Below are 23328 nucleotides of genomic sequence, written 5' to 3'. Positions count from 1 at the left end.
GCTGGAAAATCAACACCGGTTGCATAGTATACCTTTAAATACTTTTTAATCTGGATTTTGAAGTTTAATCAAAGTGTTTGAACTTGTCCGGGTTTAGATTCCAGAGAAAGTGTTTCTATTTGGGGAATTAGATTAAATTAAATAAAGGTATTACTAATGACAAACTAGGATTTGATTATTCTCATTTTGTTGAGTTCCCTGTCCATATTATATACCAAGCATTTTACATTGTAAAAGAACCAAATTTGTACATATAACAAAAGATACAGTAGTGAAATAGCTTCATAATGCTACCAAATCTGGCTCTAGCTCCTAATATCCTCTAAAAACAAGTTTAAACATTTATTTAGATAAGAAAATCTGTTGAATTTTGAAAAGAACTGAAATGCAAATATTGTAGATACATTGATTAATGGTTGACTATTTCAAATCACTGTGTATGTCAGTATGAAGGTCCCACAGTACTATGACCTTAAATAACTACGACTGTATTTGTACAAAAAGGGATTTAGCTGTTGAAGACAAAGTTTCTAAAGTACTAAATGCTGCTGCTAAAATGATGGATTGATTATTTTGGTTCTATTATCTATAAAATCAATTATAATTTTGGTATAGCTTAAATGACTATAATATCCTACTTTATTGTTTTTGTGAATTTCACTTTTAGTTATTTAGTTACTGCCAGCTTCACTGACACTAGTTCACAGATAATAGCTTTATGTTGGTTAAACAGATCTAACAGCTAACACTCTGTGTTCTTGTTTTACAGGTTGTACATTGTTTATTGCTCTAACCATCAATGACAATTGGAAAGAGGAATTTGCTATTATTAGTTTACATTTAAAGAAACAGAAAAATTTATATTATTTTTATTAGCCTGGTTAAGAGGTGAGCAATGTTTAATATTGCGATTGTACTTGCAGTATAAAGTTTTGAATTATTCCAATCTCAAAATACCTGCTTAGATGCTAGTTGGGAGTCATGCATTCAAACTCTGCCTTCCAAAGGTATATTTGGTCATTTTTTGGGGGGAAATTTTCACAGATTTTTCTCTTACTCAATAAGGAAAAAACATCTAAAGATTATGTACGGCGGTAGAAGAATTATAATGGTGTGAAAATAGTGCAGAGTAAAAAACTATGTGATTGCAGCTAAGGCTGAAACAATCAGATTAATGGTGATTATTCGATTATTGAAATAATCGTCAACTAATATAGTAATCGATTAATCGCTAACTGGTTCATAGAGCCTCTAGAACATGCCTTTAGCTGAATCCACCCACTTAGAGCAGCAATTATACCACAATTTTGACAAAATATGTAAACATATTGGATTTAAGAAAAAAAACACACTTTTTTATTTGTCAAGTGGAAATGTTTGAGTTTCACCTGGTTTAATTTAAGAAACCTGTAGCTATCTGATTATAAATCCAAAAAATAATCAACATATGAAGCGATTTGCAAAATAATCGTTAGATGCAGCCCTGATTGCAGCATATTTAATTTAATGGTGTGTGTTTTCCTAATTGAATTCATGTGTTGCAACCAGAATTTATAAGATAGCGCTTTTTCAAAAAGTACCCTCAGTGAGGTGGACTTGCAAAATCTCAGCTCTGTGAGGCTCTGACAGAAATGTCCTTTCATCTGTGCTTCCACTCTGTAAAAACCAGAATTATGTAGCTGGGGATTGCACACTAGCCTATAGCCTATACACATGGCATGTTAGCCTCAAACCTGCTCTGTCCCCATTACCTCAAAACGCCACCATATTGGGAGATCATATATTTTAATGAGACGTATAATAGCTCTTTAACCCATATCATTAGGGGAATATAGTATACCTACCGTTTGCTCTTTTGGCTGCTAAACGAAAGGACTGTTTCCCTAATTACACGGTGTGTAGGACAGGTCAGGGGTTGGGTGTGTACATTCGTGCGGCTGTGAACGTGTGTGTCTATGTTCAGGAATTGTATGACCATTAAATATTCAGCTACGAACCGACCCCCTCCTTCCCGACCCAGCTTCCATTAACGCCTCATCACCGTTTAACTAGCTCTGTTGTCAGTCACCTCAGGGCCTCGGCTGAAACTGGAATACGTCTGTATCTGGTTTCCTGGCTTAAAAAGAATGAGTCAGAGTGAGGGTCCACACGCCTTTGCTAAACCTGGTCAACGACAATCAAATATTACTAGAATATCATTAGAGCGCATGTCTGCACCTTCATTCGAATGCTCTGCTGAGCAGTTTGTCAGTCAGCTAAGATTTCATTTTTGCAAACACACAATAACGATGTGTGTGCGTCTGCTCAAAGTAAATGATGCAATCTCCTTTTTCTAATTGAAAATAATAACTAATCCATGGATAACAAGCTCTCATATAATCCACAGCCCTGTCCCTTCAGTTCTGGCCTATCTTAGTTGTAATAAAAGAACAGGAAATGAGAGGCAAGTGAGAGCGCTGGCTTGGACATTGACGCTTAATGTAATCTGCCTTGAAATCAAATTATTTGACCTGGAAAGCCTAACAATACAAAACTCCTGCCAGGCTGCTGTTAAATATTTAGCACGTGCCTGTCATGAATACAAATGGAGCGCAAATTAGAATCTACAGGCGCGTGACCCCCATATCAGACCCGAGGAGCACAGGGGGGGCCTGCCTCTGCTTTAAATGTTTTAATTACTGGGGCCACGGTGTGGCGTGCCACACTACCTCTCTGAGCCACGCGGCTTGAAGGACAAGCAGTGAAATTCAAATGCTGGTAAACACGAGCAATCCTGTGTCCATGATCTCTTCACATTAACTAAAACACGAGGCTTTAAAGAGGCCGGCTTGGATTTTGCCAGGTTGTTGTGAACACCAACCAGACATTTTAATAGGTGCAAAAACATATATATTATTATAAAAAAGAGCAGATATGTCAATTTAAAGTCCTGAAATAATCCATTTGGCCTCCCATCCCAAGAAATTTCATGAGCACATCCTTGAACTACACCAAACTGTTGTGCCCAAATGTATAACACATTACAAGATATCTGTCAGGGATTATTTACAGTCTGCAGCCAGAACAAAGAATGCAATCAGCATTCTCATCACTATGTTTTTAAGAGCAGACAGGATGCTGCTTATGGCTCTAATCTAGATGTGGTGAAAGGAAGTTGTCTCTGGTTGTTAACTAACTTGACTGCATCAGTCTGCTATAATTATTTAGGTTTTCCTACAGAGTGGCATCAGCCCTTTTCTACAATACTGATATTGTGATAGTTGGAAGATAAATAACTTAGACATCCCAAAAGATTGCAAAAACTAAGCTAAAAAGTAAACTGATCATTACCCACTGATTAAAGAGCATATTTTCTCCCTTCAGTCAGTGGTTTGGGTGTTTTCTCAGCACATTTCTCTATTAATGGTATAGGGAATGGCCTTGGATATAACACCCTTAAAAAAACTAGATCAATCATGTTTATTTGATCTTGTAGGGCTTTTCATCCACTTAAACAATTAAGCCAACAATGAGACAATTAAGTAAAAATTTAGAATAGACTTATGGATTATTTGGATGTATATTCATTTCCCTCCTTTTAGATTAAGTGGAGTTTTTCGCTCTGGCCAAAAAGAACAGTTTCAACCCGGGAACAATCAGCTTTTAGTGGCTGTGGGAAAAGCTTACTGATGCGTGTCTACCAAGTCCAACGACTCGGTAAGCGACCTGCGTTAAAATGGTCTCGGCTCTTATCAACTTGCGTTGGGAACACCAGGCTCGGGTTGAACCGCTAAACCAGTGACACCATTAAATGCAATGTATGGACGTCACCACACCGCGCCACTCGCTTCTTATCTAATAAGCCGAAACAACTCTATTTACATTGGATAAACATGGCCCAGCCCTGGTGAAAGGGATTTGTATAGATACAAGAGCTAAACAATAAAAAATACTGACTACACTCTGGCTCCCGTCCATGTTGCTCTCGATTATTTACCTCTCTGATTCCCGTCGCACTGTCAACATCATCAACGCTCACCCAGATGCCGTCATCAGACACGCAGTTGTTGGGGACAGTGGCTTCCTTCCTGTTTTCCAGTTATACTGGGATCTTCCTCCAAGCTGCAGGCAGCATAGCTAGAAATGTGCAGGATTGAGCATTATATACATTAATGTTGCTGCTGATTATGCCCATTGTTTATCGCCATCCAGGATAATCACAACACTCAGATCACCTCATACTGGTTTGCTGAACATGGTACCAGATATCTGTCCTATAAAAGACGTTTGAGGAGTGGATGAACATTTTTTTTAAATCATAATAGTAAAATAAATCCTAACTGTGTGGCTATTTTGTCAATATGGACATAAATGCATGGAGAAAATCTGTTTCTGAAACACTTGATAAATCTTTTGCCATAAAGAGTTAAAGCAGCTCAGGAAGAAAAGGTACCACTAGTACTAACTAGGTTTGGCTAATACGGTGGTCAGTGTGTGTAGTTTACTTTATACTCTCAGAATAAAGGATATACTGGGTTTAAATTGTTGTCTCTCTATTGGCTATATGATCTACCACTGGACTCCAGGGAAGCACTGTATTGCTGTTGTGCACTCCGCGCTGAAGAAAGATCTGTCTCAGTGATTTTGATGTAAGAAAATCTGGTTTGTATCGACTGGGTATTGATTAGTGGAGTTGGCCTCATCTCCTGTCGTTACTTCAGATAAATGGCCTTATTTGTTGTGTTATTATGTTCAACACAATCATGCCAGGAACAGTCAGAGGAGTATTGAACCGACACTTCATTGGCTTCATGGCTTCTATTTGTTCCAGGAATTAAAGGATGTTCTCTGCCAATACGGCGCTGAGAATTGAGCGAGCTGACGGTCAATTACAGCATCGCTTTAAAGGTCTTTTTCAAACGCAATATTACCGAAGAGCAGTCACATTAATATCTGATTTTTGTTGTGCCTAAATCAGAACTGATTTAAAGATAAATAGAGATTTGGATTGAGTGTTGCCATCCTTCTTTTTCTTCCTACTCTTTCAGGTTTGTGCCCCCACCCCACCCCAAAATGATTAGTTATGCATGGCTTGTAAGCACTGAATCAGAGTTATGGTCCCTTGGGAAATAAATTTGGCAGAAAATCAGTGTGAGAAGATTTAATTATCACGAGGAGACCTTTTTTTTTTTTTTTCCCCTTGCCTTGGCCCACTGAAGCCCAAATGCCTTTCCTCTCCTTTCCCCTTTCCGTTTTGTGCTCATCTCCAAACGCTGCAGCCGGAAAAAAAAAAAAAAAAAAAAAGCCTTGCCGTTGATGCTGCATGCCAGCCCTTTGCTTGCCTTCCTTCTCCCCCCAATTTGTTTCATTGCATGGTAATAAGTAAAGCAATTACTGCTTTATTGATTCTTCATCACGGCAAATTTAAGGCTGGTTTTCTTTTCCCCCCCTTACTCCTCACATCCCCTGTTCCTCCCCCGCTTTGGAAATGGCACAGCAAGGTGATTAGTTGACCTCCTGTCCCGAGCGCTGCTGGTCTAGCGAGCGAGTCGCAGTGAATGCCGAATTCTACTAACCCCTTTTGACCCCCAAACCCCCTCCCCATGTTGTCCAGGGCTAATGGGATGCTGATGTAGCCATTGGTGGCTGTCACATCCACAGGGAATGGTTTGAACATTTCTGTAAGGACGTCTATGGGAAGACATGTTTAACTTAATAACAGAAGGGCTATCTGTGCCATGGGCTAAATTACCCACAAATTAACTTTTTCATGCTTTTTACACTGCCCTCATTCAGGTCAAGTAGGCAGATGATTGACAGCATTCTCTCTTTGTGATTGGTAATCGTTTCCCGGGTTACCCTTATCAATTAACCTGTTGCCAGTAAAGCAATGTCCAAAGAGTCAGCAGCTTGATGTATTTTCCGGATGATCTCCTATTAGATTAAAAGAAAAAAAGGCAAAGCATTTTTTGAATTGTGTTGATACTAAATGAAATCAAGTATCTGACTCCTGACTCAACCTGAGCAGGCAACCAAACTAATTAACCAGCTTGTTTTACTCCCAGTGTTCTTTCATAAAGACTAGATTATCAAAACCTTTGGTATCCTGAGAATGTTCCCCTAAAAACAAAAACATTTAGTTGGTTGTATTTATTTTTTTAAGAAGTAGGATAAATGAACTTCTCTGTTTTTATACCAAAATAATGTTACATATTTTAATTACATTTTTTAACACATTACAACTGTTATTTTCATGTATTTTTCAAGATATAGATTTTTGATCATTGTCAGTATATAAATAAGGAAACACACACACCCTCCCACACAGAACTGGACATTTTCAGCAACAGTGGGTTGGTTCTCCAGACCTCTGTGATTAGACACACCCACAGACTTCTGCAGGTCAAAGTGCTGACATGTTTCAGGGGACCATGGTTAAGCATTAGCCCCTGCTGGGTTTGTCAGAAGACATTATAGGGTCCATTAAGTGTGTGGCTGTGTTTTAGTCACCCTGTGGGAACCCTAAAATCTTTTTAAGGTGAAAGTAGAAGGATATAAAAATGTAATTCACTCCCTTTAATTCCATATGGAGAGTTGTAAGGATAAACGTTTTATTCTCTTTTAAATAAAAACATTCACAAACATCATGTTTGTCATTCTTTATTTATAATAGTTGTAAAACAGAAATACCCTGTTTTTTATTTCAAGGGTGTCACAATGTGGGACAAATTTTTTCATGAGTTGTAAAAAACAAAAAGTTATGCTTTAAAATATAAATAATGATTTTTATGTTTTTAATTACCTTCTTCTTTTCTTTTAAATCTCCTATTCAGTTTTAGGTGCAACTCCAATTTATACCAAAACAAAGTCATGCAGCATGGCTGCCAGAGAAGCACCTGTCCAATTTGTTTCAATCCAATCTGATTCCAATACATGGGCCTGTACTTTATATTATTCATTAGAAAATAAGTAGAAAAAAAGGAAATAACAGTTAAATGTAAATTTCAATGGATTAGATATGATGGTAAAGATTCTCAGTCATCCAGGTCATAGTCATTCCAAAAAAGAACAAAAACAATGCACTGGACTTGTTTTCCATGTTTGAAGTCGTTTCGCTTCCCATCCAGGAAGCTTTTTCAATTCATAAAGTCAGAATTAGCGTTGAGTTTGAAGCTTTATATAGGAGCCCAAAAACGTGTTTTGGCTTAGAAAACATGCAAATTGAACCAGAAGATTGGATCATACATTGGATTGGATCTTTAATATTCAACATCAAATCTCTGATATCTGATTCAGGTATCCGATTGGTGCATCTCTACTGATAAACCAGTCAACTTGCACAACTGCCAAGAATACAAATATATCTCAAAATGATGCGTTATCTTGCACTTATTCATTAATTTATGTCCATAGACCATAAAGGGTCAAGATCAATACAAAGGGATTTATAGATTTATATTCACACATTGTCATATTAATTATATTATATATATGGCTTCTCCAAAGGAGTGTTATGTTCATCTCATTGCCAAGGTTGTTAGTCCACAACTGAGGTCAGTGGGAGAGGAGGTGGGCAACATTTGCCTAATTAATTACTACTCAGACACAGCATATACACACATGCATGACCATGACCTTTACATATATAGTTCGCAGCAGACCACACAGAGAGGAAACACACACACACACATATAGAGGCCGCCAGGAGCCAGCAGAGTTAAAGGGAGAATCAATTACAACTCAACTAAGGGGAAGGAGTTGGTTGCTTGATGGCTACTTGTCAAGGCGACTGTAGGTCAGGCGGTGTGTTTGTGTGTGCGCCCACTGACATTCATGCATTAGTCTGTTAAAATCGAATCCATTTCCAGGATTCTGATTACATCATTTTCATTTTAAGGACCTTGCTCCAATTAAGTAATTAGTTGCTTGGTGTTTCCCTAATTATAGAGTTGTTCATGAAAGAGCTGCTGACCAGCCTGGGATAGAAAAATGGAGACCAATGCACTTTTTCCCCCCCTGCACTTACACACATGCAGCCCGGTTTAAAATCAAGTTAATGCAGTCAAATGCTTGTTATTTCTGGTAAAGGGCAGGGAGGCCGCTGTATTTTTAATCACACTAAAACAAGACTTTACTTAATAAGAAAGCCAAATCAGTGACTACGCACACAAAAATTAAGTTAATCCTGATATTCAGAAACTTTTTCAGAATTGAAAAGTATTGAATGCAAAATGTTTCTTTAAAATGAGACAAATTGGAAACAAAAATCTAATAAAATGCGGAACCCCGCCCAAACCTGTTTGCGAGCAGCCGACTCAAAAAGTAGCTGTGGTATCTTGAACACCTCACCGCTCAGCCTGTGAAAACGTCACAGTTTAACGAGATTCTGTGACGCTGCCCAGACAGAGGACATCGGTGAACACTCATGCTGCTCTCCTTTTCTTTTTCCTCTTTCTCAAAAGTAAAAAAAAAAAAAAACACACACACACACCTGTAAGGGAAGCTCACCCAGCTGGTTCTGGTTAGCTCTTTATGTTTGCAGTCATCACTGTTCTGGCAGGTCAGTGGGGTAAGTCAGAAACACTCAGGGTCAGTTTGCTCTTTCCCTAATTCATACCTCCCATTTCTACCCACACAACGCCATTTCATTCAACCCTACTTCCTGTCGGTACCTGTGAATCTAAATCGATAAATCTCTGTTTCTGGAGGTTAAATAAACTTGCAAATGCTCAAGTCTCACGTATACTACAGTATTATTTTTCCTAAAGGCCACTGTTTGTGGCTTTCTTCTCAGTTTAACCATGCTGACTCTTGTGAAACGTGAGAGAGAGCCTGTGACCATAGATTAGACCTTAATAACTCCTAAGTAGCCTCCTAAAGCAGATCATATACTAGTCACATAATTGCATTTTATTACACTGATCATTCAATATCCCTTTGAAACGTCCCCAAGGTGGTTACGAATCTATGCTCGGTCACTAAGAAACCCACGTTTGCAGAATATAACCTTTACTCAAAATGTCTTTTATGAAATCTTTTACAAAATGGAAATCACCAGAAGCCTTCAAAACTGTGAAGGTGAAGTGGGCCACAGAAACGGAGTTTTGTTATAAGAGCAACAGTCTGTTGATTGTCAAACTGTAGCTGTTTATCCTAAACACCACCCTGATGACCCATAGTTCCATTGTCTCTCTGGAGAGGAAATCTAAGTTCTTCTAGACTGAATTGTTGCAATGCTTATCCTTGTAGGTTTTAAAATAAAGAGCAAATATCAGGCAAACCCAAAGAGAACAAAGGGTGGTGGGGAATGAAAAGAATGGAGTACAAGAGAAAGTGCTTACCAATCAGGAAATTAGGTTCCTGTTTTTACAGGTATATGCATAAATGAATATCACAGCATAAGCTTCAAAAGAACATAACTCTCTCTTCCTATCTAATAGCATCTGTTTATTTCTCACTCATAGATATGCACTAAATTTGACCTTAGTTCTGTCTGTCTACTCTAATTTATTAGCCATTTCCTCCCTTCCTCCCTCTGTTTCCTACCTACCCTGTTATGGTTTCGGACTTTGAGTTTTTAGTTATATATGGCTACGTTCACACTGCAGCCTGAAGTGACCCGAATCCGATTTTTTGGCCCACATGCGACCTGAATCAGATCTTTTCATGGCTGTCTGAACAACACCGATCCGTTTTTTTCCAATCCGACCCAGTTCACTTGGCTATGTGGTCCTGAATCCGATACGAATCTGATCTTTTCAAATGCGACCTGTGTGTGAACAGCCAAGTCTGATTCATCCAACCTTAACGTCATTGATACCCGACAAACATCACTATTATGCGTCTTGCTACGCAGAAGCGGCATGAAAAACAACAACCATGGCAGATGATGATGCTGAGAGCAGTATTTATATTTAACCATAATGAAAAGATTGTGTTTTCATGTTTGGAAAAGACCGACAGATGCACAATGGCACTATCATTCATGTTTACTGCCGGAAAAAAAGAGCACGCTGGCCTGTGACGTCATTGCATCCTCTACTGTGCATGCGGGACACTTACGTTGTATGACTGCAGTTCACACAGGAGATCACATACAAGTCGCATATAGTTGGAAATATGAACGGCAGCGTAAAAAAATCTGATTTTGCAAAGAAATCAGAATTGAGCATCAAGGCCTGCAGTGTGAACGTAGCCTAAGTAATTCTGTTTTGTTTATCTTTGGTTTATTTTCCATTTTGTGTTATATTTAAGCGGTTTTTAGTTGCTCTCTGTTGTCATCTTGTGTCTCCTTTCCCCTAGCTCTCATCTAGTCACTTTCTTCCACTCGTGCTCCATATCAGCTGATTACCCCAGTTTTTGTTCCATCTCCAATATATACACCCCCTGTGCAGCTCTTTGGTGCTAGTTCCTTGTTGTTACTCGGCCCCCAATGTGTGTTTTATCCTGATGTCTCCTGGTTTTTGATTCCTGGATTTTGTTTCTGTTGCTGTTGACTTCACTAAACCTACAAGAAAGCATCTCTGCCTCCCTCATCTTTGCATTTGGGTCCTCAACCAACCTCCACCCTCACGTTGACATGCCCTGTTGTTGCCTTTGGTGATATCTTCCTTTCTACGACATTGGAGAAAAAAGGCAGGGTACACAAATTGCTTTTTAAACCATAGTAATTTACTTCATTTTGTTTTTTTCAATTTGCATTAAGACCATATTTCTAGAGAATTATTTTGAATAGCTTATATGTTGTAAAAAGGAATGATTCCATAACTGTTTAAAACTCATTATTCCAGTATATTTCTCTTCATTTCTAAAACTTAAGAGATCATAATTACTAACAGAAGCAAAGACTTGCATAACCGCATTTCTTTAAAGACCACTGCAAGGAGATCTTAGAAAAATACCTTAAATTCTTGGTTATCAAAGAATCTTTCTGCTAGAATTGAATTGATACAGGACGGTAAAATTACCAGCTCTGTTCAATTAAAGCTGCATCCCAGCTTTAAAGAATTTCATTATTTTGACAATTGACAAATGGTCATTTACTTCAAAGTGAAGTTAGACACGCACATTCAGCCTTGCTATCGTGGCTGTTGAGTATAGATGGGGTCAGTTGGGAGCACTGACTCCGAGTGAGCTGAGTGACGGAGGAGGGACGAGCAGAGATTAGGACGCTGATATCTGAGCTTGACGCGTGGCTGCTGTGTCATCCTGTCATTAGCAGGTTATTTAGGCCTTTAATTCATCATTCAGACCTTTATTGACTGCAGAGTGGGAGATCACTATCAACAGGAGATGGAACAAAAGTGTGTATATTTGAGACACTCAGTCCCCAGCTGCTCCTATTTCCTGATTCCAAACAGGTATCATATAAGATCATATAAGTCTGAGTTTAAATAATACTCAAATCACGGTTTGTGACAGTTTGAGCTCGATGTTGTTCCAATATTGGAGTTTCACGAATAAAACAAGAGTATTCGTGGCAGGCCTTTTTGATTGTGACAGGATTGGACGAAAATCCACAGAGACCATTTGACACTGATAACAAGGTAAGCACCACATGGGATCACTTGGCCTGCTTTGCTGAATGGAGCGTCGCTGCTATAGCACGCGCTGTAGACACAGGCAGCCTTTAAGAAGAATGGGGTAGACGTACGGTGGGTAGGGTCTCGAGGGAGCGCACATTAGAATAGCTCGGCCACCTGCTCTGTCAATTGACATCGCCCCACTCATATTCCAGCTTACAAACCCATACATTCATCCAAGTATGCTCCTCTGGGACAGACTTTGGACATCTGGCTTGGGCTGCTAGAAGTCTCTTTCCTTTTATTTTTTTGTTTTCATGACCCGTTGACCCTGACGACCACAGATTTTAGGAAGGTGTCAGAAAACGCTGCAACCATCTGTGAGCACCATGTTGTTTACATTTTTATTATGTTATAATGGGGTAAAGAATCTGCATTTGAAGTTCTTATCAGATTGTCAGTAATGCTTTGGTCTAAAATTACCTTACAATTTGTAACTATGAGCTAAATTTTGAATTCAGGTCATATTTGCTTTACTTAATTATGAGTTAGATTAAAACATTATCTCCAATGTACAAATAGCACCCACTGTCTTTGATAGTTAAAGATATGGCGAAGAATCATCTCAAATTTTTGAAGAGACCCACCCTCTCCACTTGAAAAAAATGCACATGCACAACCCTGTACCTGCTCCCAAGAGGGAATGTCTATGAAATGTGTGTGAGAGCATGCACAAGCCCATTTCTCCTTATGCACGCTCTGTTTAAAAGTTGCTGTTTGCATCGCTCATACAAGTGTACTTTCTGAAAGAAGATTTGCAATTTTTCCACTATGTCAGACTCACCACCGGTAAGTGAAAATGAGGACGAGCACGTAGGTCGGCCTTATGTAAACATCACCTAAATTATTGACAATTAGGAGGACCACTTATTTTGATGATCCACGCGGAAAAAGAACATCCTCCACTATAACTTTAAATCTCTAATCCTTGATTTGATACCATCTACAAGCTTCTACAGTCGTTTCCACCCAAGAGATATTTTGGCTCCAAGCATCGTCCGTAGATATTTAACAGGGTCGTTTCACAGCACAGTATTAGCCTTATTTATTTGATTCTAAACCAACACCATGCTAGGTCCAGAATTCAACAGTATAGCTGATGAGTTCAGGTGAAGAATTTAAAGATGGTGTTTCTTTTTTGTTCCTCCAGTGACTTTAATGTATGGCAACAATTGCTTAAAGCATTAAAGTCCCCCATCATCATGCGACAACCACCATGTTTCACAGCTTCATAGTTCTTAGGTTTAAAAGCCCCCAGTGTGACTTCTTTACATCTTCCTGTCATTCTTGCCAATAAGTTCAATCTTTGAAACTTTTTTATTTTTTTTGCAGTGTTGAAACATTTCACAGTTGGCAGTGACATTGTTTGAGCAGTTTACAGTTTATGATCTTTTTCAATTATTAAAAGTCCCAAATTGCTGTGATACGCATGGTAAAGTGCACTGTATGTTCACTTGTAAAGACCAGAGCTCTCTTTAGGAGGTTGAATTGCTGATCTACTCAACAGTCTGTAATTATGGTCATAACATGAAAGAAAAACAATGTGTAGTTCCGGGATTTGTGCTTCAAATGAGCTATCTTTATCATTAAAAGGCAAAGCGGGCCCCGAGTATTTCACTGCCACCACCGTTTTTGACTGTCAGTAAAATCCAGTTAGTTTTATGTCAAAAGTGATAGCAGAAGTTTTATTTAATCATAAACTCAGACCTTAACTGATGAAGATGAGGCATGTAATATAAAAAGTGGTTTGATCTGAAACATTTAAGTGTAACAAAAAAAAAATGCTTTGGATTTGGAATGATTTTCATATTTTATCCAGTACTGTAATGGTAAGAGTTCCATGGTGTTTTATGCATCTACAGGGTGTTTTCTTTTTCATTTCTTTAGTTTTTGTTGATTTAGTCCAATAGAAGGAATGCAATACAAATTCAAGTTTATATTACTATTATCAAATAGTAATTCGTCTGCTTAGATTACCTTTATGTCCCTTCATCTGTGCTGTACATTTCACTTTCTTTGGTTCCATATTTCTTTGGTTTTCTTTACCTGCTATACTCTTGTATTGCATTTTTCTTCAGTTTTCCTCTATTAGATGTGTAGTTATTAAAATTAAGCTTTGGTCTGATTGCTGTCAATCAGCAAATCAGTCATTTATTATATATTACAGGACAAGTTTTTTTCTACATATTAGATAATTAAATGGCAATAACAGGACCGAACAGCATGTAAAGTGCTTTAAAAATTTTTCAAACTGATTTCTTCTTTTCTTTCAGATCATCGATCATTTTTTTGTCAAAATAAATATATCCAAAAATTATTACTTAAGCTGTTTTTAGAAAAAAAATTTTTTGATATTACCATAATTAAGGAAGCAAGTATTACAATCCTTATTATTCATCTATTATACAGAGAGTAGGCAATGACGACATCCTTGGGACAGTTCATTAATCCAAAATTACTGGTAACAATGATGAAAACACTCAACTTTGATGGAATAAATGTCTGATCTCCATTTTGAAAAAAAAAAAAAAAAAATCATGGATTAAAAGGGTAAAATTTTAGATCTAGAGTGTCACACCTACATTTAAACATGGTGTTGGTAGTGTGAATGTCTGGGGCTGCTCTGTTGATTCAGCAAATGTGCTCTAATTAAAAATAAATAACCAAGTCGGAGTCCATAATTAAATCAGATTGAGATACTTTGGCAGAACCTAAAACAGACCATTTATGCTGAAAACCGTCCAATGTAACTGGATAAAAACAACTTTGTGGATGATGGAGGTTTAAGCTGTATTTACTTTGCCACATCAATCAGGTTGGTTTAGACAACTGACATCCTTTACATAAACCTAATATTCTGTTAACTCAGTTTTATTCCCATTTATAAAATGAGTTTTCTCTGAAACACTTGAATATAAAAAAGAAAAAAGAAACAACAGAAACTTCTACTTTAGTAGCTCTGATTCTTGCCTGTCTAAACTACATATATATCTTTAACCATAAGAAAACATTTAGCGCAGATCAAGAATCCTCATTAGACAGATTTTGATAAGAAGCTCTGTCTTTTTCCTGTGTTTTTTGTCCGGTTCCCAGGCACATTTTCCAGCTGCCCGTTGTTTGGGCCCGGAGAATCGCACTTTAAAGACTCAGACGCGGGCAGGGTGCTGCTGCTGCTGCTGAGAACAGGGCTAGACCGAAGCCTCTATCCCCCCCAGCACACAGCCCTGCTAAGCTTAACTCAGCTGTTTGATGCCAAGTCTTGTGTGCGTGTGCATGCGTGCATGTGTGAGTCTACTCAGCTCAGAGGTTACATAAACAAGATGAGCTTAGCCTACAGGTAAGGCCCACCAGAGACCAGCCGAGACAGAGAGAGCGAGATGCAGCGCCTGGTCTCTCTTTACCGCGGTCTTCCCCTGATGTCGTCGCCACTGCTGGAGCTGGATCTTTGCTAATGAAGCTGGAAAATGACTAAAGGATATTGTAAACAAAGTTAGGGCGCTCACACACAGATAACGCACTCCTTTTGTTTAGAGTGGCGGAGGCAAGCATCCGTGCACGTGTTTGTGTGCTTCCCAGATGAAGAGATGGGGAGAATGTAGGCGGACGGGGTTTCGGAGGTGGAGGCTGGCAGCAGGGCACTTGGCCACTGGTGCAGAGAGAGAGAGAGAGACGGAAAGAGTGGGGTAGGGGATCGGAGAGGGGGTGGGGGTTGTGATGGCGAGAGGGGGGCAGCGGAGATAAATCATTAGAGAGCAGGTTATTGGAAATGCAGAGAGATAAAAGAGTGAAGAAGCCAGTAATTGCCTTAAAGATCAGACTACAAAGCATTACTTTGGATTTTACAAGGCCAGCCAGCAACAAAAGAGCAGTAATTTATGAGCTCAGTGTAAAAGAATAGCATAATTACATTAAAAATTAATGCTAATGAGGGCTAAAATGGGGAAGGTGGTTATTATGAAAGTTTGTATTCATCTTCCTTGGGTTGAATGATGGCTAGTGGCTTGATTAATGGCTTAATTTCTATCAATTAGCAAGCAAAAAAAAAAAAAAAACTCCACTGAGACGAGGCCTAAATTGAGCATTGAATTACACATCTTTACTACAGTGCAGGGAGAGAGATGGCTGGGCACAGTACTGAAACCTAGGATAACAACAGACACTGCTGAGAGTGTAGCTGTGAAAACAAGACATGAAATCTTAAACTTAAACATCTTCCTGCACAGTCTGAAAAAATTCAGAATTTTGATTCATTTTCCAGTTGTGGATAAGTATGAAAACATATTTGCATTTTGAAACTTTAATCATTGTACGATTGTCTGCATGATAATTATTTGAATTTCTCAAAATAATTACTTCAAACTTTTTGTTCCTGCTTTTTTTTCTGATGCCTTTACAGAATCAATGCAGGTAGTGCGTATTTAGTGAATCCTTTTCTTTGTTTATATCAAAAGCGTTTTAAGTTTAGATTTCTGGGCATATTTGCTTCTTTGATTCAGTGACAGGAAAACTAAAGTTTTAATGGATATAGATAGAGGGAATCCAGAGATTTTTATTGCACAAATGACTAAACAAGTTGAATCTTTTTGTTTTTTCAGGTCCTATGTCTCTAAAACATCACCTCTGTTTAAGTTTGAGCTTTCATATCCAAACTTTAAAATAAGCTACAAATTAACTTTTTTTAGAAGGCAGTCTGGAAAAGTCTGACATAGTCCAAATGAAAGCTTGTAAGAGAATTAAAACTTTTTTTTAGGACTTGGGTTTTGACATTGGCAGGATGGGTCAGCCATGTTGTGCGTGGAGAAATTCAGAAATGAAAAATAAATTGATACCACATCTTTATATGTTGCCATCCTTTTTAACTAAATGCTGCATTCAGTGATTTGGCATCAGATCATTTTAAAAAAGGGCCACTTTTTATAACTAATGTATTTCAAATGTTCATTAAATAACTTTACATTCAGTTTCCTAAATAAAAATAACGGAAATGTCTCAATAAAGCAATAAGTTAGTTCCTGTTTTGTTTATCTTTCCCGTATAATAACAACAAGGTCTGCGGTTATTCAGCTGGTTCGTCAGTGCAGTCACTTACTGGAATTAATCAGTAGCAGCAGCAATATATTCAGCTCAGCTACGCTTGATTGACAAACTCTCCAGCAAAGTCAAGTTTACAAAGACAACATGGCTGCAGCCCAAAGGCTTCAGATTGTGTTGTGGATATGCGTTGTGGAACAGCCCCCTCTTTTGGTGTCAAAGCGTAACTGCTACTGCCTTCCTGGACTGAAGAGACTATCTTGATACCGGTTTTCATTGGCTGGTTTGATTTTCTTTCCTGTCTTTAGGTCTTAATCAATGAGGTGGACAAACAGCTATTTAGAGAGAACAATAGTCAATTGATTTTTAGCCACTCATCAGTAACCCTGTCTATCTTACTAACTTCAGTAATGAGATGTTTTGTTTTTTCTGCTCTTTTTTTTATATCACAGAGCAAACAGACGTGCTAATGTTTTTGATAACCCAATCTGACAATTTTGACACACCGTTTGGCCCGCAGCCTCATAGGTAACGAGGACGTACCCTTATTCCCACCTTCAGCATAAATAAAGCAGCCGGTACTTTGCATTTAACTGCATCTCTTTCCTTTTCCCCGCTCTCAGCTTTCACTCTACCCTCCTGTCATCGCTGACGGAGAAGCGTTCCTAATGCGGTGACAATTGAGCCGACCTGTTAAATTAATTTTCCAGATAATGTGTCAATATTAAATATCAACTTTGACCTCCTCAAGCTTTAGAGTTCGCTCGCCCAGCTGGAGTATTGATTTTTTTTTCTTTGCCCGCCTCTGAGCTTGCTTGGCCCACACTCAAAGTCCATTATTTTTGATTTTCTCGTGAAATACATATCTTTACCCACTGACATCTGACAAACAGCATATGGAAGTCATTTTATCTACCAATAATGTGTTTGTCAAAAAGTCTGAGGTCTTAATGGATTCCTGCAGCCGCCAAGGAGATGCCGGCAGAAGTCTGTTTGTGTGCACAGATGCATGAGCGTAGGTGTTGTTTATGCAAGGCATTTCTCCTCAAAGCACAGCAAGTTGGGAGGGGTTTAATTGAAAAAATTAAGTAACTACGCTGTATTAATTGCGGGTTGGTCACAGGCGTGACTTTCCTATCAAACACACACACACAAACACGTGTGCACAGTGTTGACTGTGATGTGAAGGACAGGCCACGGTCTCCAGGAGGATATTGGTCCCGTGTTCAGGCTCCCATCTAGCAGGCCAGTCAAGGTAATGACTATTTTTGGAGCCACATCTCCCAGTGCCAGATGACAAGCCGATAATCTGTCATTTAGGACGGCTTAATTCCACTCGTCAGTCAGTTGTCCAATTCTGCGGCGCATTAAAATCAGACCAGAGTTGTTGAAGTGCTATTATGAAGCTTAATAAAGTGTGTGCATGATAGAGGGTGACATTTCACCATGAAGGCTGGACCAAATATTCATTTATTCATTAAACGTCGGAGTCGTGAAGATGTGTTGTGACACCCTTTCTGTAGCTGCTAATGGATTGAATTAAATCCTTTTATCAGCTCCAAATGAATACTGTATTTGAGTATACATGCAGAGTTTTAAAAATATTCACAACCCTTAAAGTTTTTTACATTTGTTCAGGTGAGGGGTACAACCTTACATGCATAATGCTGGGGTTTCATGTGGTCGACTTAGTGATGAAGTGGGGGGATTGGTCTTCCAGTTGTTTTGCAAGTAGAAATGTGAAAAGGAGGCATATAATGGCATTCAGGTGCCTAAATGAAATCATGTCCAACTACCAAAAGTAACTTGCATGATAAATACCCTCTCCTTGGTTTAATCTTAGCATAAAGACAGCTGTTCTCTGCAGAGCACAGAGGTTTGAGAGAGAATTCAAGCTTATAGATCAAGAAGCACAGCAGACAGGTCAAGGATAAAGTTGTGGTGGAGTTTTAATAAGGGATATTTTGCAAAAACAATGTGTCAAATGTTAAAACTTCAATGAGGTAGGTTGGAACCTTTTGAGAAATTGGCCATGAACTTAAACTAACAGCTCAGCCATGACGGGTACAATCAAAGGAAAGCTCTCCATGCCAGCTAGAATTATGGGTTACTTCCATTTAAAAAAAAAAATAAAAAATGGGCAATAAGTCAGATCTCTGCTAAAAAAAAAAAAAAACTTTAAAACACATTTTCCTGGCATACTTGTGTGTATTTTACAACATTTATTAAAGCAAACATTGGCAAAACAAATGAAGAACAGTTAACCTTACCTACTACACTTTAATGTAAAAGTCAGTCCACCTGTATATAAGCCATCCTGACTGTACATATGTCACCTCAAATCTCTGTGTTACTCCCTTGTATTTTTTTTTTTGTTTCTAATGCACCTTTCCCTCCTTGTTTGCACCTTCTTTAAGTACTATGCCAATATGTGACCAGTGAATTTCTCTGCTGTGAGATCAACAAAGCTCATCTAATCTAATCTAATCTAATTTAGAGAGTGTCTTTACAAACAGTGGCCAGAGGTCATTTATATCAAATCAAAAAGTTGAAATTGAGGTACAAATTAGAAGTTTCTTTAACCGCTGGTTAAGACCTCTAACGCCGACCCGAAAAATGGCAGCACCCTTTGACTGCAGGATGGTACTTTTATTGTAGTTTGCCACAAACCACGCAGGAGGCAACATTTGGAAGAAGGTCCTCTAGACAAATGAGCTTCAAAAAGATTTAAATGGCCTACATGTAAAATGGTGGTGGCAGCATCATTCTGTTGGGTTCTTTCTCTTCAACAGGAGCAGGGAAGCCAGCCAGTTGATGTGAAAATAGATGGTCCAAACCGAAGACAATAATGGAAAATAAGATGTAAACTGAAAGGAACTGAGACTTTTGAAGACTTTTACCTTCCAGCAGGACAAAAATCCCAAACAGACACCCAGAATTACAACAAAATGTTTAAGACTGAAGCTTATTAATGAGTTGTATAGATCTACATCTAATCATTTTTTTTCTTGCATTACTTGGAAATTATTCATTCAGACTAAGCTCGAATCATTTATGTGCAAGACATACTTTTGACTGATTGCAGCAAGTTAACTACTTTTAAAGGATATAAATCCACACTGACTTTCGTTTTTTTAACAGTAAATAATTATGGATCCTATGCATACAGTACTTCCCAGAAATTTTCCACTTGTGTTGACCTGTCACATGAAATACCTATAGAATACAGTGAAGCTTGCAGTTGAGTTGTAGAATTGGTCAAAAGAGTATAAGTGCTATTGGAAGGCACCTGTGTTCTAATATTGTAGCACAGCATGCAATTAAAGCTGGAAAAAGAGATTTAATTCAGCCCACTTTCAGTCTCCGAGCACATCATCATGTCCCCATGTTTCATGAGTAAATTAATATATGGTTCTATCTTTAGAGCAAAATGCAACTTTTACGATTCCTTCCACCCCGATCTCTTAACGGGGTTCCCATTTGTGAAAACTGCCACAGCCTGCATCTACGCAGCGGAGAAATACGGACGCCTGCCGGATTGACAGACAGAGAGACGAAAGAGAGAGAGTGCAGGAGAGGATGGATGGATGGGAAAGAGAGGGGTGAATATTGACTGATCGGGAGAATGATTGACAGCTGGAAAATAATGAGAACATTCAGACTTTTTTTCCCGCTGTCGCTAACTTTCCCCGGCACACCTATATTTGCCCTCCCACTCTCAAAAAAAAAAAAAAAAGACTGCTTTTAGATTCCTGAAGTGATTTGATATGCAGAAATCCTGGTGTGTTTATATCCAGGAGTAATTGATCTGAAACCCTTTGTGTCTGTTTTTTGTGAGATTGGACAAGGCGGAGAAGTATACTCTCTGATACATGAGGTCTGAACTGTATGAAACTTAATCACATTTATTCCCCGTAATGAAATTCCACTGCAATGAGTTTGTGTTCATATTTTGATTATTTTAGAATCCTATTATCCAAGTGTAATTCACTCTCTAGCTATTACCTTGTTAGTATTTCTCCCCCTCTTTACCTTTTGGAGACGTCCCTGTCCTTGGCCAAGCATAAATACTTTTCCTCTTGGGGGCACAAGATTAAAATAGTGGGATTATCAGATTTTTCTTACTGTATGTGTCAAATGACATTATACAGGAGAAAGGGGCCAATCTAGAGGAAATCCAGGTATTTCAGATCATGACAGAGGATGGCCTACTCTGTGTAGGTTGAGAACATGTGTGTCTTTCTCTGTATGAGTTTCTGTTCATGGCGTCCTCTCTTTTTAACGTTTGTTTCAGAGGGAACCTCTCTGGAGGAGCAGGTGCGAAGGATAAAGGACATTGAGGCCATCGAGAGCGATTCCTTTGTTCCTCAGGCTTTCAAATCATCCCGGGATGACACAAAGGTGCGTTCTGTCTCTCTTTCTCTCCCAGCCCCTCACTCTCTACTAGGCTCCTTTTGCTCCGGTTCTTATTGAATTTCGCCGTCTGTCCAGAGACGGCCCTGGACCAAATCAAACATTCCCATTCAATGCCGTTTGTTCATGACCAGAGAAGGTTTCATCAGAGGTTTTCCACAGCAGCAGCACCCTACACAAAAGGTTCAGCAGGCGGCAGCCGTCCTGACGCTCCGACTCTCTGTTCACCTCCCTCCCGTTTGCCTTTCTGGTTGTGCAGTCGCAGACCAAAACACAGAGGTCATTATTGAAATGTTTCCGTCGTCTGAAGGAGCCGGAATTTGATTTGTCTGGGCTTCATGGCTGCGTTTAAAATACAGGTGATAACATGTGACAGCAAACCTACAAAACTCATGTTCCATGTGGCTAGAGGGACCCAAAGGATTACACAGCTTCATAAATGACACAGTATACACTATTTTCTTTCTTTCTTTCTTTCTATCTATCTATCTATCTATCTATCTATCTATCTATCTATCTATCTATCTATCTATCTATCTTGATTGATTGAGAAGGTGCATGGGGAGATATATACAGTATATACATTTTGTCTCATCATATATATATATATATATATATATATATATATATATGTGGACCAACTGTATTTTTTATATTAAATAACAGGGTATTTATATAGATGGGTATTTATCTATATAACTATTATATTCGGTATCAAACATAAAGAAACAGGTTATTGCACAAGGTATTAAATATAGATATGTCTATCTATATCTCTATCCGTCTATCGTAATATTGATGACTAAAATTTCTTATTTTGGACAGAATTGTGAATAATCAATGATTTAAGATTATTTAAGATGGTTAAATACAGAACAATTGGCTTTCAATAATGTAGGTTGATGTACTGTAATAGTAGATGTTTTATATATTTAATCATGGAGTTCTTCCATTGATGGTTTGCTGTGTTGATAGGAACCATGATGTTGCCTTTCTAACAGCCTAAATGCACTAATCTTAACAATCTTCTACAAGCTACTGTTGATTCACTTGTTTTGTTTTTTTCCTAGAAAAAAGGTTTTCCTTCCTCTCAACTCTCCGTAAAAAAAACTGCATGCCATAATCCGCAGAAATAAACACTTGAAATGTTTCACATTGTGTTCAATGAATCTGTCTAATAGACTTTTAAAGATGGCTTTTAGAGCAGAATGACTAAAATAAATACCATTTTGATACAATTCTAATTTATTGAGTCACAGCATAATAAGTTATTGTTTCGTCAACTATAAGATACAGATCTGGATTTCTGATTGAGTGGCTGTTTGCATTCATTTATGTCTAATTGATGTGTTTATCGCTGTTTTGCCTTGATGCACCGTGGGTTTTTGTACAACTCATTGATCATTTGGAGCTACTGACTGATAGACCAGAGATAAGCACACATGCTTTCAAAGAGAATAAAAGTGCAACTAGTCGGTTTTTTGGCATACACTATTCAGCTCTTACGCAACTCAACATGCTTGGCAGAGACTTGTGACCCCAAACTATCTATATATCCTTTTAACATTAAATTTATGTTACTTATTTTTATTTATTGACCTTCCCAGACTGCGTCTTTTGCTCATGGGGTCACAGACCACCAAGTTTGGGAAGCCTTGCTTCAGACCCCAATAGATTAGGGTTTTGGGTTTTTTTAGGTTTTTTTTTTTTGTTTTGTTTCTGTTGTTGTGGCAAAGGACCACAGGTCAGAATTTAACGCGGGTCGCCGGCGTCGAGGACTAAGGCCTCCCTACATGGGTCATGCGCACTAACCACTGCGCTTTGTTTTTTTATTTTTTATTAATCTAACACATGTTTTTCTGATTCGTTAGTTTACTCAAATATTGTCCTCCATGTTTTATTTCTAAAACAATAAACCTTTTTATTAGGATATCATTTTTGAATTTGATTTTTTACGTTTGTTTATTACTGTATCTTTTAACGTAGTTTTTAGTGAAGTTTGAACCTTTATGTTTCAGTTTGCCTTTTTGCTTTGCTGCTGACCCACCTGAATGTCCCTTATGTGGGAAAACAAACTATTCTAGTCTATAGTACATAGTAAACAGGTGTGTTTGTAAATATAAAATACAAGAATAAAATTCCACACCCAAGATTCACAGAGGTCAATAAAAGGAGGCCATTAATAATTATGAATTACCAAAATAAAAAGTCTGCAGGATTTAGAAAATCTGTTTTAATTTTAGTAAAAAAGTTTAGAAAATCAAAACAAATATTCAATTGAGTTACATCTATCAAAAATGCAAATTCAGTGGAGGTTTTTGAT

General features: G+C 38.2%; 1 protein-coding gene across 2 annotated transcripts in view; it reads left to right on the top strand.

Annotated features, from left to right (window-relative positions):
• rsrc1 (arginine/serine-rich coiled-coil 1) overlaps positions 1 to 23328 on the top strand; it is a 173875-nt gene that overhangs the window by 143794 nt on the left and 6753 nt on the right. For both annotated transcript variants that reach the window (XM_015377242.1, XM_015377241.1), the window contains exon 8: positions 20887 to 20993. In XM_015377242.1, the coding sequence (XP_015232728.1) occupies positions 20887 to 20993 (107 nt within the window). The remainder of the gene's footprint in view (positions 1 to 20886; positions 20994 to 23328) is intronic.

This window comes from Cyprinodon variegatus, unplaced genomic scaffold (assembly GCF_000732505.1).
Source record: "Cyprinodon variegatus isolate N-32 unplaced genomic scaffold, C_variegatus-1.0 Scaffold150, whole genome shotgun sequence".
Lineage (NCBI taxonomy): Eukaryota > Metazoa > Chordata > Actinopteri > Cyprinodontiformes > Cyprinodontidae > Cyprinodon > Cyprinodon variegatus.
The sequence above is the reverse complement of the archived record's forward strand: the minus strand, read 5'-3'. Positions and strand labels throughout refer to the sequence as shown.